The sequence below is a fragment of the Clinocottus analis genome, unplaced genomic scaffold (assembly GCF_023055335.1).
Source record: "Clinocottus analis isolate CAN_PGR_092001 unplaced genomic scaffold, fCliAna1.0.p SCAF_4, whole genome shotgun sequence".
NCBI lineage: Eukaryota > Metazoa > Chordata > Actinopteri > Perciformes > Cottidae > Clinocottus > Clinocottus analis.
This window is the reverse complement of record NW_027176153.1, coordinates 18,150,768-18,178,706: the sequence shown is the minus strand read 5'-3', so window position 1 is coordinate 18,178,706 and position 27,939 is coordinate 18,150,768. Positions and strand designations below refer to the sequence as shown.

At 42.4% G+C, this 27,939-nt stretch overlaps 1 protein-coding gene across 2 annotated transcripts; it reads right to left on the bottom strand.

Annotated features, from left to right (window-relative positions):
* Nucleotides 1-27,832, bottom strand: nup210 (nucleoporin 210). 2 transcript variants are annotated; one of them, XM_068597571.1, is made up of 40 exons: nt 27,236-27,832; nt 26,693-26,832; nt 24,856-24,987; nt 24,094-24,190; nt 23,832-23,982; nt 22,306-22,438; nt 22,002-22,160; nt 21,417-21,485; nt 21,206-21,312; nt 20,746-20,886; nt 20,511-20,648; nt 20,068-20,223; nt 19,140-19,338; nt 18,183-18,328; nt 17,044-17,262; nt 16,216-16,389; nt 15,599-15,791; nt 15,237-15,343; nt 14,735-14,839; nt 14,146-14,247; nt 13,173-13,301; nt 12,845-12,972; nt 12,632-12,767; nt 12,467-12,529; nt 11,813-11,992; nt 11,647-11,727; nt 11,376-11,507; nt 10,978-11,136; nt 10,496-10,587; nt 10,185-10,359; nt 9,006-9,181; nt 7,670-7,890; nt 7,157-7,293; nt 6,333-6,447; nt 5,522-5,668; nt 4,258-4,508; nt 3,352-3,556; nt 2,552-2,659; nt 2,070-2,147; nt 1-1,118 (listed from the first exon to the last, which is right to left on the bottom strand). In XM_068597571.1, the coding sequence occupies exons 1-40, from the start codon at nt 27,394-27,396 to the stop codon at nt 1,015-1,017; spliced, it is 5,646 nt and encodes a 1,881-aa protein (XP_068453672.1). In that variant the 5' UTR covers nt 27,397-27,832; the 3' UTR covers nt 1-1,014. The 2 variants fall into 2 exon arrangements, with proteins under 2 accessions (XP_068453672.1, XP_068453673.1); XM_068597572.1 differs by lacking the exons at nt 24,856-24,987; nt 26,693-26,832; nt 27,236-27,832 and adding an exon at nt 24,623-24,834.
* Between the last annotated feature and the right edge of the window lie 107 nt (nt 27,833-27,939).

Genomic DNA, 27,939 nt, shown 5'->3' with positions numbered 1-27,939 from the left:
TCTGAACGTGAAAGTACAAACTTTAATTAGCAAAAAGGCAAAGAGCATATGGACACAAACACACACGTCTGTGTGTGTCTGTGTGTGTGTGTGTGTGTTGTGAGCAAAAAGCTGTCCAGACAGGATTGTAAGGCATGACGAACAAAAACAAAAACAAAAACACACTGAAATCATTTGATCGTCACATTCTCGTCTTGCAGATTTTCTCGAGCAAACATAAATACGATTCTTCGTCGAATACAAAAATATCAAACCCTGACGCAGCTCGGACAGCGTTTCCAGATCTCCACCCGGAAACGGGGGAGGGGGAGTCACATTAGATTGCCTCTGCGCTGAAGCAACGCCGAGAATAAAACAGCTGAATGACAGGTTCACATTAGAAATGCATGCATTATGGCTCAACAAAAAGAAACAGTGATGTTAAGTTATTAAATGCCCGGAACAAAAAAAAACTAACCTTTTTCAGGGTTAGCATTATGCACATTTGAAGGGTTCATCATCTATGAGCTGGACGGATTCATGTTTTCCCCTCGCAAACTGATTCAGCTACGACTACACAAAGTCTGTTTTCTGCACCGTAAAATTAAAAACACTTTCAAGTGAATGTTTTGTGTCGTATGCGGACGAGGTTCCCCTGAGGTACCAAAACTTCACTACACATTAAGTAGCACGCGAGTAATGGGCAAACAAACACAAAAAAAAGATAAAACTAGTGGTTTCTTTTCTCCTTTCTCCAAAAAGTATGTCAGTTAATAAACAAAGCAGTTTCGTATAAAACCACAAACAAAGACGCAAATATAAATCTGTTTCCACACGTAAAAATATACACACACACAAAAGAGGAGAAAAGCCCCATTCTTAACGGATCTGCTATTCCTTGGCGGCATCTGCAGCAACGTGCGAGTGCAGTCACATCCCACAGCCTCGCACCGAGGGACGGCGCCACATTTATTATGCATGGATAGCCGGTGGTGGTCTGCTTTCTGGAGAATAGAGACCAGACGGGGAGCTTCATCAGGACCTGTAGTCTGGAGAATAGAGACGCGACCGGGGGCTGCTGCTCGGAGGCGTCCTCGGGATCGAGCGCTCGAAGGAATTATTTACTGGAGAGCCAAAACCTGGAAAAAAAGAGCCGCATGTAAAACAGAGCAGGCGGAAAATAATACAAACTAGAAAGAAGAGGAGCGGTTAAGATTCTCCATAAAACCCTTTCAAAGCCTGATTTGTATCGGCAGCACGGATCTCTACAGAGCTGCAGCAGGTTGTGATATTAGAGACAGACACAGACACCTGGGGGCTGATACGATGCAGCTTATTTCTGTTTGTTTAACATCTATATTCAAATAACCGTGGTGACATTTCATCGAAATGATCCTGGATTTTATCAGACACCTCTATTATGTTTTATAATTAATTCTCATTGGAGCGTTGCAGCCGTCACAGATGTAGGGGTTGATTGAACTTCACTGCTTTTAGAACCGAGCGAGATGAAGTATTAAAACAAAACTATTGGACTTCTGTTTCGTTGTGCATCCCTTTGAATGTATGCTTCGAGCCTTTCCATAAAAATATTTTGGGAAGAAAAAACAGATTCCAAGTTGTTTTTTTCGGAGCTTTCCACCGTGAATAAAAAAATATTCTAATTGTGCACTACAGCGTTGCATCACCATGGACGCTCCTCGATTCGAACCCATGACGGTAAACGCTATTACACCTTTCACCAAAGAAAGACCACATCCAATAATTCTGTTCTTACCTTTTCACAATAAAAGCCCGAAACATAGACACTACACTACGAAACTGTTTATCGAAAAGGACAACTCAGTCAGAGCACTTTGCTGAAAACAAAGTAAAAAAATAGCTTACAGCAGCTCAGACGACACAACAATGGAGCTGCCAGACGCTGCTCTGGGTCCATTACAGTCTGGTAGTTGGTTCTCTACTCCGATCTATTTGAAGCGTTCCAGCTGTCGCAAATTCACTTGTGTGCTGGTATGAAAAGCCGAGCCTCCGGGGCGTAAAGGCCTCTTAGTCTTTATGTCCTCAGCATCACGGCGTCGGTGTCCTACCTGACAGGAGAGGCGATGTCCTCTGCATGAAGGCGGGTTGGACCGCTTGTTCCCTCGGGTTGAACACAGTGTGGATGACTGCAGGGGATAGAAAGAAGAAAACACATTTAAAAAACAAATCATCAAAGTGTCTGAAGGTCTCAGTTTAAAATCTCTTGGGAATCACACAATATCTTCACCACTTACAAGTGCTTCAAACCACCATGAGGTTCATCATGTTATGACAACACTTCATTCCTTTTGTCATGAAAGACCATGCGATGTTGAAGACATCCATTTTGAAAAAATTAATAATTACACTGTCAAGCTAATGCTAATGAACAAAGACCCACAAGAACAAAAGGAAAGAACGTTCCTCACCATCATACAATATGGCCCTGGCATTAAAACACTGCGTTAGTATTACTGTACTGCCAACCACCTCCGTTTTACATCACTTCATCACTACACTGCATCCCTTCCTCCAGCGTGAGGTGACCCACCGATGATGATGATGGCCGTCGCGGCCAGCAGAGCGAACAGGGTGAAGAACATCATCTGGTAGCAGTTTATGAAGCTGTGCAGGGAATGGCCGCCATCAGTGTGGACCACTGGAAGAGAGAGAGAGAGAGAGAGATGATGAAGATGGTGAACAAACACAGCTGGAATGACACGCACACAAACACGATTGTCAATCATTGTATTGTGACAAGAAACAACACAACTAACACATTTACTGTAATTTTGTTATTGTGATGCTTTGACATACTGGATTTCACATTTGTGCCAATAAAGCTCTTTAAATTGAAGAGCGAGAGAGACGGAGACAGACAGAGAACGAGAGAGAGAGAAAGAGAAGGAGAAAAAGAGACAGAGAGAAAGAGAGAAAGGGAGGGTGGGAGGGAGGAAAGAGAGATGTCAAAGCCTCTTCAAAGCGCTGAGAACACAGGACACATGAATAACTATTAGCTAATACACAGTTTTACCTGCTATGACAACACACATTCTCTTTTTTCCCATTTCTTTGACTACTTTCAGGGCCGTCACTCACTTATGACTCAACATTAAAACCACTAAAACACGGGGGGGACATTCTAAATATTTAATCTGCAGCTCATCTCGTTTTAAGTTCTAGTTCTCAGAGTGTAGGCGCAGCAGGCCGTGATCAAACCGCCCAGTGGATGCTAAACTACTGCTGATGTCCATGTCTTTGCCAGCGTGTAATGAAGAAAAGAGCAATGCTGAACGATCAATCGGGACGACAAACCGTCTAAGGAGTAACTGCCACTGATCGGTATCTGACCTAGCTTGGCGGCGTTGGGATCCGCCACTTGAATCAAAGTCACCGGGATGACGATGCTCTGTCCGCAGGCGACGCTGCCGATGGAGATGGAGGAGGAGACGGCGGCCTGAGGGTCCACCGCGCTGATGGTGTACTTTGAGAAACTGGGGAAGCCTTGGTGTACTTCCTTCTCTTGGACAGCAATGTTGGGGGAAGAGGACACCACCTAGAAGAGGAAAAGTGTTACAGGCATACTGTGTTCTTAAAAAGAAATATAGAGCGGCATAATAACTATAAAGGTAACAATTGTATCAAATGTTCTAGAAGAATTTCCTTTATAAATGGATTGTGCAATACTGTTATCATATTTTTGTGCCTTATTTTAGATATTTTCTAATACTATCAGCATTCATAGCAATGTTTTTTATATTCTTAATTACCTTAACTTTATTGTAATTCTCTGTGTAAGGAACTGGGTTCATACACATTCTGAATAAATGGATTTTCACGACTTTAAACCAAAACATTTTGTGAAATCTTGGTATAAACATGAAAAAAAGAGAGAAACTGTAATATTTAAACTAATAATGAGAATGAGAGAGTGTATGCCTGCTTATATTTTGAGCCTCTTTCTTTTAAAAGCATGTTCATTATTTCAAACTCAACGTAAATGAACAACATGAATATAACAATGCTTCCATGACTTTCACAAAAACTTTTGGGATTTTACTTTTTCCAGGCCTTTTCCAGGAATGGAAAATATATTTTAAAATGTTGGAAATTCCATGACTTCCCAGGTTTTCCCTGACCGTACGAACCTAGAAGGAGGACCAAGTGAAATGATCTTCTTCATTGTACGGAGTAACTGTTTATCTGTACACATGACAATAACGATATCGTGAATGAGAAGCGTGCGTTTGGCCTGACCTCCGTGCTGGACAGGGCGGCCGCCGGGCCGTAGACGGTGAGTTCGGCCGACGGGTGCAGGTTGGAGAGCAGCACCTCGGTCTGGTCGGAGTAGAGGCCCGGCTCGATGGGCAACTTGGCGCCCGCTTGTTCCACGGAGAGGACGACGCCCTGCAGGCCGGCCCTCACCAGCAGGCTGGACATGGACACGCTGAGCTCGCGGATCCGCTGGTCCGACATCGGCTGCAGGGTTATGGAGCATGTGTAGGAGCCTGGAGGAGAGTTCAGAGAGGTGGAGCGATGACTGAAGATTCACTACTGATGTGTCGATTGGGGACAAAACGGTCATGCAACTGATATCTCTTCCTCTGATTGTGCCCTAGAACAAATGAAATGAATAAAAACAACCTTGATAATGACTCTGGATCTCAGTGGGATCCCTCGGGTGAATGTGGCCTCCAGAGGCTCAAGAGACATAAAAACAATATAGATTCCCCATCAGCTCTAATGTCTAAGTGTCAGAAGGAAAAGGGTCATTCCACAATCACATCTCCCATTAGGACCTCAGTGGGATCCAGCTCAGTGGTCACAGTCACTCACTCACACTCACACACACACACACACACACACACACACACACACACACACACACACACACACACACACACACACACACACCCCAACAGCTGGGGTGAAGTCCCAAAACCCCAAACACAATTAGAGCAGTGCTTCCAGGCAACGGGGAGTCTTCCTCATGAAAGTCTTCCTCAGGTCAATACATCACCCGGACACCTTTTATAGTCCCGCTAAACTCATTCCACGGGCGATGCAGACATTGATTTTGGCCTTTGTAAATAGTGTTTTCCTGCCAGTAATGCAGCACATACACACAAACGTGTTTTAAAAAAAAAAAAGTAGAAAATGATGCGCATGTCAAAAAAATAAATAAGTACATTTTAGTATGGATTGTCAAGAGAGGCTAAGATGTAATTCTCAACCAATATCGTTAAAAAGGACAGTTTGTGATTGAAGTGTAAAAAAGGAAAGACAGCCCCAACACCAAAACTACAGGATCGAGTTCTGCTCAAATCAACACGAGTCATCTAAATCAAGTCTCATCGGTGCTGCAGGAATAAATAAAGCCCAATGCACTGCATCTGAATATAATGACATGATTCAATGCTGCCAAATGATGTGTAAATGCTCACAGACTTCATGCAAATGTAAAAAGACTCGCCGCTCCTTTGACCATGAATCTGTGGTTCTGCATTCAGAGCGGCCTTACCAATGCTGGAGTCGAAGCCGGTGTGTGTTTTGAAGACATCATTAGCGGGGAAGTCGATCGCATCACTGGTGAAGCTGAGATGGCAGCCGACAGAGGTTTCTGGCTGCAGCTGTGAAATCGCTTCAGTCTGGGCAGAGGAGCAGGTTCCTGCATGTTGGAGCACACTGGCATTAGACACAACCCCCATCTGCTTCATTACAAACTGTGTTATCAAAGCAAAAAACAGTTACAGACGGATATGAGAGTGGTGGTTTTTTTTGTCATTCGTCAAACATGAAGCAAGCCGCCGGTTAGCTTAGCACAAAGACTGGGGACGGGTGGAAACAGCGAGCCTGGCACTGTACAACAGGAACTAAATTCTCCTGCGATACCTCTAAATCTCACTAATTACAGAACACTGTATCTTATTTGTTTAATCTCATGCGCCAGACTATTTATTTATTGGCTCTGAGCAGTTGCTCGGCAACCAGAGGACATGCAGGTCAGCGTTGAAATATAATCCACAGCATAACATCCATAAAACTGACAATTGTCGATTTTCCACTTTGGTTTTTGTCCAGATTAAACAAACAAGGGATGAGATGTTGAATACGGAGCTCTAGAGGCTGAGAGGAGGATTTTATCGCTGCTGGACAGAAACATGCTCGCTGGCTCTCCCTCTATTCCAGTGTTTGTGCCATGCTAAGCTAACCGGCTGCAGCTTCTTATTTACGTTGCAGATGTACGAGTGGGAAGAATCTTCTCAGAAGTTTCCGAAAATGCTCAACTATTCTTTTCACCAAGTTTCCCTAAAACAGAGTCGGTGCCGTACCGATGAGGTTGCTTCCCGTCCCTCTGGTAGCGAGGAGGACTTTCGTTTCCTTGCCGATCCTGATGGGTGCAGCCTGCGCCGACGCAGCCGTCTGCGTAGTTGCCTCTACGACGACCTACAGAACCGTGCAGACAAAGAAATCAGCTAAGAAATGATGTGCGCTTAAATCAATTACAATTTAATGTACAGCCACAAGAACTGTTTACATCCATCACACCAGAAGACAGTGAAACTAAATTAATTAAAAACAGTTGAGTTTTTAATATGACATTACTGCTACGTCTATGCACATCTCCTTCAACACTGATTAAAAACACACACACACACACACTTAATTTCATTAGAATGCTTGTAAGCACCTTTCTGTCTCAGATAGCTCGCATCGAACCACATTAATTCTGTGACTAGGAACTATTCATATAGAACAGCAGGAAACATTCAGCTCACGAGCAGCGGTGAGAACGAGCAGATCCAAGAAGAGCCAATGAATCCCTTCCACACTCCATCATGTATGAGAAGCGGTCATGTCACGCACACACTTCAGAAACATTGCATTAGTGAAAGGGGGATGATGGATATTCTACACATCTGTTGTCTTTCTGCTCTTATTATATATTGCCAAAGGGTTGATGCACGAATGGAGAAGATATGATAAAAAAACAGAGGGAACAGAAATGTCGAAAGTAGAAAAGAACCCAGATGTTTGTATGATTACTACATGTGTTTAGGAGCTTGTTTATTGCGGTCATTGTGACAAAAAGGGAAATGATCCTTTCGTGAAGCATGGCGGGTCATACAGTGAGTCCTGCCTGCACGCAACATACCTCTCTGTACGTCTTCAGGACACCAGGGATCTCGTAGTACACAGAAACTGTCCCAGAGTCTCTGGCTACCGCTGCACCACTCTTAGGGTCCACCTGAAGGACGCCATTAGCCGAGGAGCTCCAGGTCCCATGACCCCCTGCAGAGAAGGGAAGACCAGCTTTTAATGTAAAGAATATTATATTTACACTATACAAAAGTTTCATCAAAACAGCTTAAAATATGTAAGCTAAAGTAAATATGAAGATCTCCGCTCAAATCAAAATGCATAGTGATTCCACTTCATCACAGCGAACAAATAAAACAACAAATAACTGCATAAAGACTGTGGAGGAACATAAAAACATATTACTACAACTATGAATATTAAAAATACTTTTCTTGTTGTTCTTTCTGGTCAAAATTGATCATTTCTCATCAAGTAACATGTACACAGGCCGGTACGCTGCTTCATTTCTCATCAAGTAACATGTACACAGGCCGGTACGCTGCTTAAAGACCTCTCGCCCTCTCACCCTCCGGGCTGGTGAGCTGTGCAGAGAAGCAGATCACGTCGCCCACCACCAGCCTGTGGGCCTCATGCGGGTGAATGGCGTGGCCGACAGGCAGTGGAACGTAGTCCGCCACGCCCACGTTGTCACTGTCCCACACGGCGAGGAGAGTGAGGCCGACGTTGACGGTCCTCACTGTCAGCGTGTGGTTAGTGGGCCCAACGCCCACCTGCAGCAGGTCGTCTCTGTGGGACAGAACAGAGGTAGAGGTTGAACTGCTGGTCATCAACCTGTCCTTACATACACACAATGTATTCACACAAGTCACAATCTGGCTGATAGGAAGTTATTGTAGTTCCAGGAACAAAGACTACAACTCATTTCTCTTCAAGATCCTACGTCCCTCTGTTTGTCCCCTCGTGCTCAAGCCCATGAGTTCTTGCGTCTACTTTTTTTATTCCTTCACATCTTGTTGGTCCAATATTTATTTTCAAATATTGATGACGCTGTCGTTGTTGTTGTTGTTATAAAACTTAGCAAAATGGGTAAAACTCAGCAAATACTATGCTTCAAAAACAACGAACAGAGAAAGCGTTGTCATATATCTCATTCTTAGTTTGGTGATGTTTTAGTACTGCAAGCACAACATCCAATATACTTATCTTTTTTCCCTTGAACGAATGCTTTGCTTTCGGCCTCTCTTCTCCCAAAAGAATCTAATCTGAACAAAATGGGGCCATACTGCTTCCACCTCAGCAGTAACATCCTTGAAGAGTGGAATCTAATCACAGCGCTGCACCTTTCGTCCCAGGGCGACCGGCTCTTTACCGCTCAGACTTTTAGACTTTTTACCCCAAAATTGTCTGTCAGCACCTGGAGAACTAGGTAATAGAATCAATGTACTGGGCAGACAGATGAGGGAGTCCCTCCTGAGTGGGCATCCGCCCTGCGCAACACCCATCCCCATTAATGTAGACCCACTCAGGTGGAAACGATATGAGGAACAGCCCGGTGAATTAATGTGATGAACTCCTCGTTCAGCGATCTCAACTACCATGGTTGTCCTCTACAGATATTAATGCACACCGTCTGAAAAAAGACCAACGGTATGGTGTATCATAGCACTGGATGAGAATAAAGAGCATTGTTTATGTTGTTAGCTGTGGGCAAAAACCTTAACTTGTCAACTTTGAAGCACTCAGTAAATACGCTAAACTTATTCTCATCCTCACTCATCCAGTCTCACCATTAATAAATCCATTATGAAGGTTAACGACAGAAACAGTGAGAAGTGTTAAAGAACTGATAGTGTGTGTGTGTGTGTGTGTGTGTGTGTGTGTGTGTGTGTGCGCTAACAGACCTGTTGGTGGAAAACGTCAGGTGGGAGTTGGAGCTGTGGAGGGCTTCTCCCGTGCTGGCATGAAAGTGGACCGTGAAGGTGAGCACTATGCCCAGGGGCAAGGCTTTCAGGCTCTCTCTGGTGTGTGTGTAGAGCACTGGACTGGTACTGAAGCGCACATAGGACACAGGGACCACCTGAAGAAAGAAAGGGAAGAACCAGAGTTGCTCTCAGTAGCTGCAGAACAACTGTCATCTCAATGGTCCGGACCACAGCTGCAACTTTATTTCTGTTACTTACATCAGGGGCTATGCTTTGTTTTAAAGATTCTTTTCACAATTCAACTCCCTTGAAATTATTGTAACATTGTTTTACTTTGATAAAACATAAATAATTGCTTAGTATTAATTTAACATGAGAACTCAATCTTAAAGCAATTCAACTTTCCATTGATGCTTTTCATTTAATAATGTTCTCAAAGCCTAAACTATTGACGAGTCTCTATATGAATAAAGCTTGTCTGTATTTGTTGTCTGCCATCATATGTTGTATCTTTACAATGTAGGTAGTATAGTACAAGGAAGCTATTCACATTTAATCAGTACTTCATAAAATAATTGACTGTACTATAGATACAATTGAAATGCAAACAGAAGAAGACTTCGATATAAAACTGCCAAACTAAATAAATCCTACACATACAGTGGATGTGAATGTCTTGAACTAATATTCTTAAAAACATCCACTCAAGTTCTTGTAATGGATTTCACTTTCAATACCCAGAAGTATGGAAGCACATTTCCGCCACAAAAAAAGAGAATCATAATTGTGAAAAAAATAAAATATGACAAAAAAAAGTATGACAAAAAAAAAAAAAACATGACCAAAAAAAAAAGTTAAAAAGTCAAAATTATGAGATAGTAAGTGTGCATGCGCTGTCTTCACATGTCTCTTCATCCCTTCGCCGGTCTAACATGCAAAATATGCAAGTGTAACTGGTGACGTTTTAGCTAAATGAATAATATCATTGTTTTTAATGTCTGTTGCAGTGCTTCTCAAATTTATAATCATGACTCATAATGACATTTTTGTTATCAAAATTATGACTTTTGTGGCGGAAATGGTTTTCCATACAAAGACACAGCTTTCTAAAAAGCTAAAAATCCGGAACACGTGTCATGCAGAAGCTCTCAATCTGACCTTTAGAGCGAGGATGAGAGTTTGATTGAAGCCAAAGGGCTCCTGCGAGGTGATGAGGAGAGAGGAGATGCCCGTGAGAGAGCCAGAGAACAGGAAGCCCTTATCATCCACTTGGGCGATAACAGCATGGTCAGGGAAATCTAGAATCCGGTAAGAGAGTGCACCGACACCGTCCCTGTCAGACACGGAGAAGCACAGCAGCATCTCGTTCATCTCAGGTGTGCATGGAGGTTTCAGGTTATAATGCGATGGAAGTTGTTATCCACATGCTTTGAGAGTAGACAGAAACTGTGCAGGCACATGTTGCTCACCGGCTCGTTTGGAGTTTGAGGGCTGAGTTTGGAGCCATCAGCAACTCCCCAGCCTCTACTTGGGGATTAAGCATGTGGAGCTTGTCGTAGACCTTGATCAAAGCAAAAAATGTGAAAACTTCAATTAAAAGAGGTCTTTAATCATGCTTTGGTGTTTAGGGACACGAGACATGTCATAGTTTAATGCAGTTTGAAGCTGGATGCATTCGACTCCAACTAATCTGCAGTCTTATCACTTCACAGAGTTAAACAACTTCAGATATTCCAAAAAGCTCAGCAGCGCGAGGGCTCTGCTGCCTTAAATGACGGCTTTTACCGCTCTAAGGAAAAGCAGCAGGGTGACACGGGCACGTTAAGTCTATAAAATCTGCAAATACTGTATTTATGATTCTGGTGCACAGGACACAGCGATAGACCATTTACAGCGATGCCTTTTTCCAGGTGTATCCCCATGAAGAGAGTTGCAGGCCACAGTGCTTTACCTGGATCTGGATCTCATCCATCAGCTCCTGTAGATTCCCCACCAGCTGCCTAGCATTGGGGTCAGTAACTCTGAGCACCACCTTAAGCCCTGTGCGCCCTCTCGTCCTTCCAGTCACCGTCATGCCAAAGTTGTGCTCTGACTGGAGCTCCACGTTAGCCTGAAGGAGACGGGCAGCATTATGACGAGCAGCAAATCAAATGTAAAGAGGCAACAGCGACGAGGAAGCAGGGACGAGGCAGCTTCTGTTTATTTTTAAATCATAATGCAATGCTGGGACAGCACATCTTAAATTAATCTGATAAAAGGATCAAAAAGAGACAACATGACAAAAATAGAAAACAGCTCAGTGGCAGAAACTGCATGCGAGATCAAATGAAACAATCCAGTGCCAGGTACCTCGCTGTGTCTTGGCTGGACATCCAGAATGTCTCTCTTGGTGGTGGACCAGGTGAAGGTAAGGCCGGGCACAGCGTTGCCAAAGGTGAAGGGTGTTTGACTGTTAGTCAGACCCATCACATATACCGGCATCTGGAAAAGGAGAGGAGAGGAACAAAGGCAATCAGTAAGAACGACATTGCACAGGGAGATCTCAGTTACTTGTTTCTAAATGAATGGCAAAGCTGTAACGCTTCAAGTCTTTTGAGATTATTCTCAAAATAAATCATACCTGTGTCTTTGTCTTCATTCTTGTGATAGGTGCTCTGATTCGAATGGCCGTCAATTGCACAACCTCAACTTCTACTTGATCCTGTTAAGACACACAATAAGCTTTTCATTGTAAGATCTAAGTGAGTGTTATATTCGTCCACATCACTATATCCACACATATTCACCTGAGACACAATGACTAGTTTCCCGGTTTCTGCATCAACAGCTTGGACCAGTCCAGTCACGGTGACATTACCGACGGTAACACCCTCGACGTGGCCGATGCCATTAACAGAAGCTATGTCCTTGTTGGAAATCGAGAAAATGATATTGGACTGAGGCTGAGGGCCGCCCTCAGAGGTGATCTATAAAAGGAAAGCAGGAATGAAAGGAAGAGCGTTTATCAGAAAGAAACCAGAAACAGAATGAGCATGACTCTCACACGAGGGATCTTGACACACTGACAGCTAAGACAACAACTTTCATCAATGCAAGGTCTGATGATAATTTATCCTTTATGTACCAAAGCACTCAAGATTAGAAAATGGAAATCTGACATGAAAAATGTGCAGTGCATGTGTTACTAAGTTTAAATGTTCAGCAATTAGGAGGCCTCTTGGATAGATGGCAAACGCTCTCAAATTAACTCACGAGTCGAGGAAAATGAAAGGCGAGCTGGATGTTTAAACCAAGAGCTATTAGGCTAAAATGATCTTCCAGAAGATTCTTGGCAGAGGGCTCTTTTGGAAGATAAACAGAGGACCAGATGAACTCCTCTGGCAAGACGAACCGAGGCCAGCTGTTTCCAGACAAAGCTTAAGCATTGATATGATACCTACTTGCATCATTGCTCCAATTAGCAGGGTAACTTTTCTTGGGATGAGTTTGAACGGTGGAAATACCTAGAAATAGACGTTTAATTTTTTTTTTTAAAGTTATATAACACACATGCAAGAGTTAAACTTCGAACTGACATTCTAGAAGTACACACTCAATTATTGTACCTCAATTTGCTGAGGTACAGATGTAATCTTTCTCCCGCTTTTATCCACTACAACAGCTGAAAGCGTGGTCTGACTGATAGAAACACCTTTCACCATGAAAACAGCTGAATCCATTTCAGTGGGCTCCACTAAATGTCTGCAGAAAAAAAAGTTTAGGATTGTACATGAAGCCTTGCAAGTTCCTACGTCCTCAAACCAAACAACAATACTTACTTCAGAGAGACGATTGCAGAAGCTGCCCTGAGTTTAAGATTCATGAAGCGGAAATAGCTGGCTGGGAAGGGCTTCTTTTTATTGTCCAAGACTCTGACATAAGCTTTCACAGATTTGCCAATCTCCACCTGTAACACAGACAAATGGCATTGTCCATTTAGTTCACAGACAGGGCAAAGCTAGTGATGCTAATTCAAGACAGACCTTTATGAAAATTGTGAAGGGATGTGCTCGATGCGGACGACCGCAGTGTTCAAACATTGTTTAGGTGCTTTCTGAACATGTGATACTGACGATGGTGATCATCTAGTCAAGCTGTGGACCACACCTTGTCAACGACTCTCACATAAACCTCCAGGATGTCAGAGACGTGCACTGTGGCCTTGGCAGGTGCTGGAAACGCCAGACAGAGGTCATGAACCATCACCGTCACCTCCCCTGGGTGGATGGGAGAGACCTGGACACACAAAGCAAATCAATGTGATTATCTAACTCAGAATCTCAATGATCTGCAATCAATGCAAAATGTTGAGCAGTGGTGTACTTTAATCCATAACCAACTGGTTCATGGATTAAAAAAAGTACGCTAGTATGCATTTTCCTGAGAATGTCGTTCAACATCCCGATTGTATTCCCGTGAGTTAATCCCATCACAGTGCAGAAGAGAGTTGCAAAAGGCTGAAAGTATTTAAGGTGGAAACATCAATTTGGATTTCCTTTATGGTAATGAACCGTGGGAATTAAATGGAAATGCAGGAGTTATTTGCTCAGAATCCAAATAAAACCATTACTTTAAACATGATGTGTATAAAAGATGGCTGCACACACAACATGTATTGCAATTCTTTTCTCTGTTGCTCTTTCTTCAACAACAATTTAGTTGTTTTTGGGGGGCTTATCCGAACTAAAGGTATAAAGACAGAAGGTGTCGTGAACTGTACAGATTGTAAAGCCCCTGAAGCACATTTGGGATATTAGCCAGTATAAATAAAAGTGTCTTGACTAATTGTCAAATACATACAGTGTGAAATGTGTCATGTGGTACGTCAGCTAGCAAGTTAACTGATGGGGTAAAAGATGCTCTGGAAATGTGATGGCTACAGTGTGGGCTGCGTGCAAACTCCTGGTTTAAAGTGAATTGATTTAAAAAGTTTTACGATAAAGAATGAATACAACAGCTAGCTAGAAAAAAACAAATATATTCCACCTCAATAAATTGTATTGAGACAAAACACTCAGAAGTTCCCAAGCTTGACATCTCTTGAAAACCTTCCAACTCAAGTCCAGATGTTCCCTCTTACCTGAGCTGTTCCTTGGGCCTCCTTGAATACCACGGTGGCTATTCCTCTCACACTGGTGTTGACAAAGAAATGCCCCGATCCTTCTCGCAGGGCCAGGTTTGCCTGCAAAACAAATACACAATAAATGGCTTGTGAGATTATTTTAAATGACTAAAATGATTACATGTTGTTGGGAGATTCAGGAAAACCACCCCAGTTCAACGTCATGTGTTTTTTTTTGACAAGCTGGACTTGCATGAGACACCAAAAGGGACCCTGACCACACTGAGCCTTTACAATCCTCTTACACAGGTCACTGGCTGTTGTTTCACCCTCACACGTACAGACCATAGCTCCTATATCACACAGGAGGAGGAGGCCCACTGAGGGGGGAAAGACTCCACCGTGCCCAGAGCAATGATCACTAATGTTTAAATCCATTCAGTTGTTTCCAGGGTAATTCAATTCATTTACATTTCTGTTCTGCTTGATTAAAAGAGCAAATATACTTTATAATGGAATATCAACAGGCAGTTTTTCTTCAAGTAAAACAGTCTTTCCGTGAGTTGTTACGCATGTGAAGCCACACATTGATCAGTCTGTCCCTTACCCGGACGTCTGGGTGGTTGTATATGGAAACTGAGTCAGGAGAAACCTTCACATCTTCCACCAACAGCAGCTCCAGATTGGCTGAGACAGGGGTCAAGGTGCCATACTGTACAGAGGAGAGATGGAAATGAATTAGTGTTATAGTTACAAAAGTAAATATTCTAGCTTCATACAATACAGTATGCTGGTATTATGAAGTCAAAACTGTGTGTAAATGGGGAGAAAGAAGTAAGCTGAAGCCAAAAGAAGATTAGTTATCACTTATAAAATAAAATAAATACCCGGAATAGAGAATAAGTGACTCCAAACCTCAAATTTATAGAAAATAGAAATGATCTCTTTCAAAGTCACTTTCATTCAATCAAAATAAAACTCAGCTGACATTCATCCGACTGAAAGACACATTTTATAGATCAACAGAACATCATACAGATAATTTGAGTTCAGCTGCTTTTTTTTTTTTTTTAAAGAGGAAATGAAAACTTAGTGGTTGAGTTGCTCACCGGACTGGCAACTCCGGCTGCGGCGAGATGTAGAACCTGGTAACCCAGAGCCGTCACCGTGATGGAGGAAACGCCCGTCTGATGGTGGACGAAAACCGTCTGTCGCCCTGCCAGCGAGCACAGAAACAGAACAGCAATTAAACAAACAATCCAAACTTTTTGTCATCACTAATCTATAGAAACAGACGGCACAAACAAAAAGAAACGTTTCCCCAGTGGTAAGCGAATGGAATTAAATCCCGCCACAGATTTCTTGCCTCATTACTTTCCAAAACGTCGAAACAAAAGAGTCACGTTGAGCCGACAACCCACTCGTTCTAAACACAAACCAACCGGAAAGGTTTAAGGTTTAAATGCCTCACCGTGGAGTTTCATCTGTTTGCTGTCGTCCTGGAACAGCTGCAGCTCCATCGGTGACGCGGGTTCGATGCTGGCCAGCGACACCATGCTCGATTCCCACAACACGCTCAGAGAGCTGAAGTTGTCAAACTGCCTTCCTTGTTGGTCAAAAGCAGCCAAGTCCAAAACGGGATTACGGTAATTTGAAACGGGAACCTAGAAAAAGGTGATGTGATCAATTCATTCATTCTTGTTTTTTCACTACAAAAGAAAATTATTTAAATACCATTTTACAAACAACAAAATTGTGTGTGAGCAGCCAAAAGTCAACATTATAAAACATTTTTAAAAAGTGCTTAAAGGCCTTTACACGGAAAGGGACACATACACACACACATAACTGAAGGGAACTGAAATTTACTCACAAACAGGAAACTCAAAAAATAGCTTTGGCTTTATACAATAGGATCTGGGTAGTTGATCCTCTGCTGTGCTAATCTATATCTATCTATCGATCTATTTGCATTGCTGCAGAGTCTTTTGCATCACCGTTTTCTCTATTTGTCACACTCCTACTGTGTGAAGGGCCTTAAGGCAGCGAGGTGACATGTTGACCCCTGTAGAGCGACCGCATACATACCACCTGTTTGTTCTGCTGCAGCAGCGGGCAGCTCAGGTCCAGCTGCAGGTTGGAATAAACCGGGACCAGGGTGAGGCGAGACGGAAGGGCGCACACAAACTTAACCAACGCCAGCTCCACGGCCGGATAAGGATTGGTCACGCTGGCTGTGTTTCCCACCATCACCTCGAGCACCTGCAGAACAACACAACTGCAACTGAAGCGGACAAAACAAATACTAAAGTTGCAAACATTGGGAGCAATGACAGAAATACAGCGAGGACACCAACATGAATAACTATCGATAATAGTTACATTACAAAAACATGCAAGTTTAATGTAGTGTGTGAGAGAACAATACAGTATACTGTACGTAGTGAGTACTGAGCCATATTATCAGTTTTATGTAATATTGCAATGGTTTTAGACATTTTGTTTTTAAATTATGTATGTGTGGTTTCCAAAATAAGTATCACACCCAGAAAATAATTTTCATGCACTCGTTTAACATAATTTATCATAATTCTGTACTTAACCAAACATTACAGACTTTGTCCGGTGATCCACCCTCTTCAGACTTCTTGACTGAATTCTCTTAATTTTTTCATGTGTTTGCGTGCACACGACCTTGGAGTCTCGTGCCATTATGGGGACTGGCAGGGCGTTTACCTCTGCTAACTAGGACCAACTGGCACACCTGCAGGTTATGCAGGTTACACAATCCACGAGAACAATGGTGTTCATAATTATAACCCACATTTGAACAATTCCGTGGTTTAAGATCATGTCGTTAGGATAATTCTCATAAACTAATGTAAAAACAAGCTTTTTGGTTGGAGTGGATCTCACCTGCTCTCCTAGAGCCTTGCAAGTTGCTCTGACCCACTGCTGGTTGTAGTTGTGAGATGAAGGACTGGTTAGAGTAAGGCTCACGCTGGCCTTATCCTCAGCGCTGAAGTTGCAGAAGAACTTTGAGGGCTCTAAAACCCAAGGCCGGGGCCCGCCTTCAAACAGCATGTCTTTAGACGAGCCCAGAGTCACCATGGCCACCGACACGGGGTCCACCGCCTGCACAACAACATTATTATGAAATGTTACAGCGGGACGCCGCTAACATGTCATGGAGGGACATTTAGAAAAACAAAGCGAATGATATCTTAATAACAAAACAAAAGAGTATTTACGTACATCAGCTTGGCTGTTCTAGTGTTAGAAGGAACTTAACTCGGGAAATTCTAAGCTGAAATCCACAGAATTTACCAGACAAGAAACAAGAAATTGGGTCAACCTTGAGCTGCCAAGTGCAAAACAAGTAAACTAAAATGTCTGCACTATTTGGAATACTACTTCATCCTATGATGAAAACATGACCTCAGAAGCAGTGCATCAATGTTACTGTACTGATATCTTGAATATAATATGCAACGCAAGCAAACCACAGACATGCGTGGATCAGGAGCGACAGAATGCTTTATGACGGACGGTGTGGTCGCCTCATCATAACATGTCATTAGTCCTCTACCACAACAGTTAGTGCGCAGTACTGGAGCCCAGGTGCAAACAAACAAATCAGTGTATAATGCTTAATTAAAATGCAAAGAGGAAAACCCAGGAGGAGATTTTTAATACTCGCAGATCATCGCAGTTCTGCCTTGATTGTAAGGAGTGTGTGTGTGTGTGTGGGTTTGTGAGTGAAACTGTGCTCGCGTGCACATGAGTGAGTTTGTTTCTTTCGAAGACAAAAAACTAATTTGTGCTTTGAGGTGAGTTGAAAGAAGGAAAAAAAAGCAAATCATAACAAAGACTTCAGGTAAAGTTTTAGATAATTACACCCTGCAGATTAAAAAAATATTTTATTGAATAAACAACTAAAAACTATCCGCAAGGAAATTCATTCTTGAGGGCCTCAAGAACTATGCATTAAGCGAGCAGAAATGAAGAAAGCTCAAGATCAGCGAGGCTCTGGAGGAATACAGTGCTGGACTCACTCTGAGAGGAAGATAGGCAGCAATGGTGATCTTGACACTGAGGTGAACGTTGCCGTGGGTGTAGCTCACAGTAAGGATGGTGTAGCCGGGGGCCTTGGCCTTAGCTCTCACCCCACTGCAGTGCTCCTGGCCTGGAGCCAGCCTGCCTGGATCACCACAGAGAGACAAGCAAGAATGCATTACGACTACGTACAAATAGTTCCTATTGTTCACCCAGGTGTACTCGTTTATCTTTCATTCTTAAAGCACACTGGAGTACAGAGCAGTCTCTGTAGCTCTGATAAATAATACAGGATAGTTCTTATGAACAAAAGAACTTTGAAAGAGAAAAATGTTTCAATGACCATCTGAGAGCCAGACAAACATTAATACTCAGAGGGAGTTGGAGAGGATTGTGCAAACACAATACCTTTTGGGTAAACAGTTAATACACATTTGTTTCCAGGAGAAAATTCAGTATTTCTGCAATTTATCCTTCCATAATGTGAAACTGCAATTGAAGGTTTGCACCGATTCTTTTGTCACACTTGTGCTTTCATAGGAAATTTATTTATTTACATTTTTCTAAAAGTTATTACTGCAACAACCACAATGCATACAAAGGTTTACGCCAGAAGTAGAAGTTTAAAAAATCCATAAACTAGGGCAGTAAAGATCATCAGTAGAAGTCAGTCAGCAACATAATTACCTTCCTCATAAAAGCCCACAACACATGCATGTTTAATTGGCCATTTACTGGCCCACAGTGGTGATGAGTCATAACTCACATTGATTAACACGAAACACAGCGATCAATGAAAGAGTCCCTTGAATGAGCGTCCATGGTTAGCGACCGTAACTGACTGCGGTTCTACGATTAGAATCCACGAGTGAATTCACTCACAAAATGTGACGACAGTAGACCAGCTGCTACACAAAGAGAACATTAGGTTCATGACAAGGTGTTTCGGGACTCACTGTCTAGCAGCTGGAAGACGCCGTGTTTCTCCTCCTCAACTTGCAGGTCGAATTGTGAGCAGTCGCTCAACATGACCCGCTCATTCTCCACCTCCTCCAGGAGGCCGAATATCCTGAGGGGCAGATCCAGAACCAGGCCCACTCTGGCCTCTACTGGGCAGGGAGCGAAGTCCATGGCCACGGGCTCCACCACATACACCTGAGAGGAAGGAACGGGGCCAAGAAGGTACAAAAGAGTTTCAGATCGAGGGCTGGGAATGATTGTAGGATGTGGAGAGTCAAGCTGTGAGACTGCGGTGTACTTTTACGGCAGCACAATTAAGTTAGATAATTACTTGTCACATTTTTATGTTTAAATGATTAATAATAATGCACTCCAGAGATAATTTATTACACATTGTGATTTCAATTTGCTTGAATGGCTCCCATTAGATATGACAAATCGCAGCCTTTAATCAAAATTAATGATGGGAGTAGAGAAATCAACTTTGGGGGGAAAATTGCAGTAAAAACAGACAAGTCTAAAGGTGCAGAGTTGTTTGAGTTTTCCTGAATTTTAACATTAAAATTGTTTTGTAAACTTATGTTGCTTTGACACGCATGTAAAACCCAATGATGCCAAACTAGAGAGGCTTATATCATTAGCAAAAAATAACCTAAAGACTTCATCTCCATAATTCTCTTGGACCTATTTTTGTAGTAATCACATATATTAACTGACTTTGTAACGGACGACTGAAAATATGAAATCTTCTGTTTCTACTTTGACGTAAACACTTTGCTCAAAGAAAGTAAAAATGCTTCTCGTTAAGCTGCGCGATCATGAACTATAAACACTGATAAAACAAGTGATTAAAGTAATCAAAATTATCATATGTGCCAGATTCATTTGAACAGGTGTGTTATTCCAGAACGTGTGTGAACTTACCTTCATCTGGCCGAACTGCAGTGCGTTGCGTAGATCGTGACCGTAAACGACACTGACGCCGATGTCGCTCACGGTCGTCATCACTCCCTTCACGGTCACCGTGGCTACAGCCGTGTTGGAGGACGACCAGCTGAAATTACCACTTCCTCCTGTTGCCTGCCACGAGCAACAGGAACACAAGACATCACAAGCACCAGAATTACACCTCAGTTGTTAAACAACAACAAAAAATGTATAATAATACACAACATGCACCAGAGTTACACCTCTCAGTGGTAAAACAACAAACAACCATTAATTTGAGGCTTTAGGGCAAAGTATGAGTAAGAACAAACGCTAAAAACTCATTTAAAGAAGTTGTCACATGCTCGACACGTATGCCAAGCGGCAGATTAAAAGCCCATTCGGGCACCAAGTTATTCACTCTGGAAAGGAATAATTACCTGTATTGTGTACTGATAAGCTCCAACCTTGGGTTGCCATGGGAATGTCAGGATACTGGGACTGAGGACTATTGGGTTGTAGATTTCAACATCCTGTTCATTGTGGACTGGGTTGGAGAGTGCATGGACTCTTCCAGCCTGAAACAGAACAGAGGCCACAGGAAATGGTCAAGCTACTACTGAAGTGGAAAAAAGAGGGTACCACGTAAATGCAAATATGTTCCAGTAAACTCACTTCATCCACTACAGCTTTCAGGGTTGCGTCAATCAGAGTTAGGCCTTCTTTGAGCGCTTTGACGCGATGGTACGATCCATTCAGAGAAGAGTCCAGGAGCTCCAGGTACTCGGAGGGGAAGACAGTGTCGATGAGCATATTCTGCAGAATTAAAAACATCAACCACATGCAGATTTTTAAAACCACCTTTCTTTGTATGACTCCACGTAGAAGCAGGGTTTCAAAGCCTTTAAACTCAGAAGTTAATATTAGCTCATGAAACTCAAAAGTAGGAAGGCTCAAAGGACATTAAATCTATATTTTGCTAATTCCCATCAGATGTGTTTAGGTTTTTGGTTTTCCACAACAGGAAGTAAGAATTTCTAATATTGTTTTCTCCCTTGGTATGAATAAAATATGCATTTTCTCTATACATTAAATCCTTCAAAATATAACAGTGACTTAACTGAAGCACACTTACATCAGAGAGGTAGATTTTGTGGCTGGACTTATCAAAGACTTGGATGTGGACGGTATAAACTCTGCCCGTCTCCAGAACCCAGCTGTCTCCTGGATGGATTTTAAAACCTAAACAAATTAAAAATAAAAATCAGAGGTTAGTCATATAGGTTTTAATATACACAATATAAATAGTTTCATCATGTTTTCAATAGTGAAAGAAAGGACCAGACCGAGGTATCCTGGCTCCACCACATGCAGCGTGCTGTTGGGCAGGCGAGACACGCCTTGCATATGAAGACCTCATGCTGCTCAGGAAAAGAACATTGGGACATTGACAATGACAGCTCTGAACTTCTTGATGTTTGCCAAACGCAGAATACTTCTCATAGTACTTCACTTAAACAATGATACACACCAAAACTAGGAGGATAATGTATAAAAATTTGCCTGAAATCATTGACTTTATTAAAATACTACAGGGTGAAACATGCAGTGCAGCGAGAATAATTACAAAAAACCTATCAACGTTCTTTTTGTATGCCGACTGGCCGCTCACAGCCAGCAGATCCTCACAGACAAATAGGTGTTTGGATAAATTAAATGACATATTTCTCACCTGAAATATAACTAAAAAAGCTGTTTTAGCACACAAAAAATACATAATAAACCTGGCAACATAAAGCAAAATAATTGCACTTTCGTTCTCAAACAAAAGTAAGAATACAAAATGATGCAATGAGGAAGCCGCCTGCTCGGCACAGAACAAAGTGAATACCATGATAACGGCCACAGAGAACGACTTGTCAGAAGGATACTCTTGTGATCCAGCACCACGTTCATGTGTCCAAGTTGAATGGCTGTAACTGTGGAGATGCTTTGATCCAGACTGGCCACGGCAACGTCTGGGTTTCCATTAGGGCCTATCACACTGTTTTGAACGTGCAGTTCATACTGATCACAAGGCATCGAGAGCTCTGGACAAACAACAGGAATGAAACTGAATTAAACTGCTTGAATGTGACGAGCTGCGAGTTCGCTAAATACAGCTTCAGAAACGGTACGGTAGCTATTGTAAAAGTAAAATGAACTGATTTAACTCTTCAATAAACTGACTCAGACCTGCAATCGTGCCCTGTCTTATCTTCAGGACTTTGTATCGGATGGAGGTTCCCGCCAGCAAGTAGACGTCATAGGCAGGACTCAGCAGGATGTTCTCTAAAATCAAGAGTCGAACTTCTGCGGCACCCACATCCTGTGGCACATAGTGACAGAACAACACAGCTTCAGCTCCCCGTCTACACAAACCAGATCACACTGTGTTAAAAAATATACATACACACATCATTTAAAAATGGCAAGTGGCTCTTGGTTATGTTTTCAATATTATATATCCTTACTAATGTTCGACGGTATACCGATACTAAAAAAGTACCGTGGTACCCGTACATCAAAAACAATATGATTTTGCATATTTTAAGTATCGATAAATTCTCAAAATAGCTCGCTTCCTCTCTCATGCCGCCTGCATGCGGAGAGTGCATGGAGACTGAGCTCAAGGGGGTGGGGCTTAAGACGCAGGGCTCTAGCTCAGGAGCAGCAGCGCAGGAGACATGGCCTCGAGTTCAGGAGCTCTTGCAGACTGTCCTGTGCTTGTAGAAAAAAAAGATGCCAGGAGTGGAATCTGGAGATACTCTGGATAAAGTGCAGACTGTGAGGGAAAGCCCACTGACACCGATAGACCCTTCTGTAAAACGTGCTTTAAAGCAACACAGACAAAGGGAGGTAACACATCAAGCATGGCCAAGCACCTTTCAAGCAGACAGCCCGAACTTTTTAAAGAGTTCAGCGAATGACAGGTGAGCAAATGTGATTATAAACATGAAAAACCCCAAGCTCACCCATATACAGCCACAAGTAGCATAAGCCAATTTTGACCATAAACATTTATTATCATGAGGTCAGAATGCACACAAAAGTGTACCAAATGAAACACAATTGAAGCAAAATGGTGACATGCTGGTGGAGCCTGAGGGTGGATCTTAAGCTAATCAGTTTTAGTTAAAAGAAAAAATAATTATCTGTAAAATTATGTAACTCTACAATTGCTCATACTTAAAGAAATAACTATGTAGTCATCTGGTATAATCAATGCTATGATGGCCCAATGTAGTTTTCCTTAATATCTTGCTGTATGCTAATACTTTAATTAATTAAGGTCATTTGTCAAGTGTTCAAAAAGCTATGCAGAAACAAGCTGGAAAAAAGGGAACCATACAGATATTTTATTTATTACTATTATAGATAAATATACCAGTATTGTATCGTATTTATGGTATCTTATCAAATTCTGGTATCGTAAGTGTTGGTATCGCGATATTTATGACAGGTATTGTATCGAAGTCATACTTTTGTTATCGCGACAGCCCTAATCATTACTGAAAATAACACTTTCTTTGTTGGACTTTATCTTGTTGAGATAATTACTCAGGTAAATAGGTTAGCTATAAATTCTCTGACAAGACAGAACTAAAACTTAACTGCAGTGACATCAACCATAGGACAGGAAGGACTTTGGCTAAACATCTAACGACATAATTTAAATTTAGCTCTGGCATCAACAGTCAATACATGCATCTTTTGCTTACCTTATATAATGGCTCTTCTATTCTGGCCTTTAATTTAGCATGTCCTGTTTTCTGTCCCGATACCAAAATGATATCACCTTGTTTCCCAACACGCTCCATTTCAGAGATGTATGCATGGGGGGTGTAGGTGGACTCTGAGAATTTAAGTACCCTTGAGTAGAGAAAGAGAAAACACGTTATTGAGACTCAACTGAGTGCATCACCTTGCATCAGATGGTCAATCAGTGGAGTTTAAATGCATTATGAACACCGGGGAGCCTACCGTAATGCTTTGTGAGAGTCAGAGAATCCATCCACGTCTACATCTTTCACCAAAGTCCAGTCAAACACCAGACCAGCAAGGCTGCTGAAGGTGTTTCCTGCAACAGAAAAAAGGACAAGAGTCAGATCTGTTTCTTTAACTCACAACTTACAAAACAAAGCACATGGCTATGTGAGTGTTAGTGAGGAGCAGAAGGTATTTGCTTAGACTTCTACACTTGTGTTGTACAACTGAGGTCAGTATACTTGAATGTATAATAGATCGGAGCGCAATAGTCTGAGAGCTCCCGGGCAGTCAAATTAGCTGCGACTTAACCAAGAGGCATTTCATTACAGGATACTTGTCGTCATTCTGCAATCTACTCCATCTGAAGAATCCCAAATGCACTTTTGGGCCAAAGCAAACTAAAACTAAACCCCAGGCCCAGGAGCCATCATCAGAAAGAATCAGGCTGGAGCTGCAGCTCATTACACTAAGTGTGTCTGCCTTAAATGGAACCAGCCGAACAGAATAAACGAAGCCACCTCACAGTAGCAGCCTGAGGAAAAATGCAGCCTGGAGCCATCTCAGTCCTGTCTCTGAGAAGTCTTTGCCATGACAAACAAACAATACAAAACAAAGTTGTTACAATAAGAAAATGGAGTAATATAGCAGGTATTGATGTGCACATTATTCTTAATAGCCTTAAGGGGATATCTATCAATAAAACCAGCAGCAAATAATGACAATCACTTTGTCCTGTGATGAGTCAGTATGTGTCACCTTCAGAGTCCAGGGCATGAATCTTGAGTGCCAGTGGTGAGTCCTCAAGATGCAGCTCTCTGGTGGTCGACACTATCTGGATATCACTGATGATGTCGACAATGGCATCACACCGTAGTACATGTCCTGTAACTGCACATTAATGGGAGAGACAAAGTGTCACATACAGAGTATATACTGTACTACAATGAAGTAATTCTTGTTGATTCACAAAGCATACAAATGTACCTTCTAACTAAAACACATACTCAGTGGAGAGTGATAGATTTAGATAGATTTAAAGCATCCTCTGCGCCACAGTCAAAGTCAAATGTTGTGGCTTTTCTGGTCTGTTAAGTGGGCTGTTGCATGAGAGAAAAGATTATATCAAACAACATTTTGATGAACCACAAACCGGTGGGGCGAGTATGGCCACATTCAAAGATTGAGGTTCTGAACAGATAGTCTGTACACAGCCAACAACGTGTCTGATTTCCTGATTTCAAATCAAATGCTCACAACTGCCAGTCATTGATGACTGGACAACAGAAGACATATAGCATTACACAATAAGCAGGAAGGAAACATGAACAAAAGCGTTGTGCAACAGAATGACCATTAAACTTGCTACTCTGAAGGGAATAGAGCACGGACAAATATCACACAGAATACTTCAATGTTATACCATGTCCATTTCTTTACCTACATACTACCAGCTAAAACCAGAAAGATGATGCTGCTAGCATGCTTCTTCATGGCCTTCACCTTCATCCCGACTGCACACCCCACAATGTTTTGTGACTGCATCTTAAACAGTTGTTAAGATATTGCGTCGTATTACGGCCAGACAGAAATACAACTAAGCACCTGGCAAAGTACTCGAAATGGCGTCTGTGATAGTTCCTGCTGCAGTGGGTTTCCCCAGGACACGTTGTGATGCGACACACACAGACACACACGGTGAGAGTAACACCAGCCATGCGCTGTTGTGTACTCAGCTCTAGATAATAATACACCACAATAATTTGTGGTAGTGATCGTTTACTCAGCCCATAAAAATATGATAAAGAACATTTTATCGATACTAATAAAAGCGCACTATTGACGTCTGCATTTTTCAGAGAGCAAATCAACTGAGCAATGCGCACTCTCAGCATATTAAAGACACAAAAATCTGAACATCAAATACATTTTCAGTGTATTTCCATGTAGGGACCAGGCATATGGATGTCTAGAAATATTTCTGTCCACCTCTAAGGAACAGATCTATATCCCTGTGATCCATTTACATTTCCAAAGGAATTTCCAAAACAAACCAATGAACTAAATGTGCACAAATTGAATTAGCTACTAGTGTTTATGATGTTTTTTTTCTTCTTTTACATTTCATTTAGCTGACGCATTTATCAAAAGCGACTTACAGAAAGTGCATTCAACCACGAGTAGAAACTCAAAATAACAAGAATGAAGAAAGTACAATTTCTTCCAGAAAGCCAAACTACAAGGAGTTCAAAGTAAGCGCCATTTCAGTGCTTCTTTATTTATTTAAGGTGTAGTCAGTAAAGATGTGTTTTTAGTTTGCAGCAGAACATGTAGAGACTTCCTGCTTTTAATGAGGAGCTCGTTCCACCATTGAGGAGCAGGACAACAAACAGTCGAGACCTTGTTGAGTGTTTAGTTACAAGCCGATTGGCAGAAGCCGAGCAGAGCGAACATGCTGGGGTGTGAGGTTTTACCATGTCCTGGATGTAGACTGGAGCGATCTGTATGCAAATACCAATGTTTTGAAGCGTATGCGGGCAGCCGGGGCACGGAGGAGTAGAGTGTGTGGTTTTGTTTAAAGCAACCATGTATTTACCAACATCTTCGGCCAGGATGATGCTGGTCAGTCTGGAGGAATGGGTGGAGAGAGCTTGGAGAACTGCTCTCTGGGAGCAACCTCTGCCGTTCTCCTCATCTACAGCCTGGATGCTCGCTACCTCTGGTCTGGTGGAAGACCTGGAGGAATATCACCAGAAAAAAATGAAAATAAGAAGAAAAAAATAATAGGTCATGTACATAAGTAGAGTAGCCATTCATCTTATATTCATTACAAAAAAATATTTGAGGTTGAATAACATGTTCATACTTTTTGGGGTTGCAGCTTTACTGTAAACTTGGAGGAATCAAAAAGGGGGAAATTAAGAAGTCCGTGTTTACTTCAAAAAGGACCATACTGCTTTAGGACACACACGCGCACACACGCACACACGCACACACACACACATGGCCATGATCTGCCTGCTATGTGTAGTACCGGTATACTTCTAAGTCGGCCATGTGGCCTCACATGCTCCAATGCAACCCGACACTCCCCACACAGCAGCGCCCTCAGCTCACCCCTCCGGTTGGGTCCACTCACCATCTGTAGCAGCCTTCAGTTGCTTCCAGCGTGAAGTTTATTCTCGTACTTTTGGTGAGCGGCAGCAACACTTTGGGAACGTTTAGTTTCGGGGAGCCGTTGACTTGAACGCCGTGCACAAATAACAGAAAAGCCAACGCGAAGAGTTTCGGCGAAATCATTTCCGTTTAAGGAGCTCGCGGAGGAGATTGTTTTTATTGGCAAGAATGAATGAAGTTTTTCTGTTCCGACTAGCTAACATGTCTCCGTCCCATTGAGCTGGGATAGTTCATGTGTGAAGGGTCGTGGCTGACAACATCGTCACTGAAGAAGCTTCAAACCCCCACCCACCCCCCACGCGCCGTCTTCCTGCTCGGTGTCAGTTAGTTAGGTTGATAACAGACGCATGACTGTAACGGTTAAGCTAACGTTACAATGACACAGTCCTCCGGTTCGGCTCCTTTCGCTTTTGATTTATCCTCGATAATTTATATAAAAGCGTCCACAATGTTTTGTTTAAGTCCCCAGTTTGATAGTACTGTAAACAGTTCGCAAACAATAACTTAAACACGGGTACATACAAATACCCGCCATTAACAATAATTGGACTTTTCAGCGTGCATGCCGGGAGTGAGTAAACGTCACAGACGAGAGAGGGCAACGCGGAGGATGACGCGGTTTCTTAAAGGTATAGTGTGTGTTTGTTTTGGTCCCAACAAATTAAT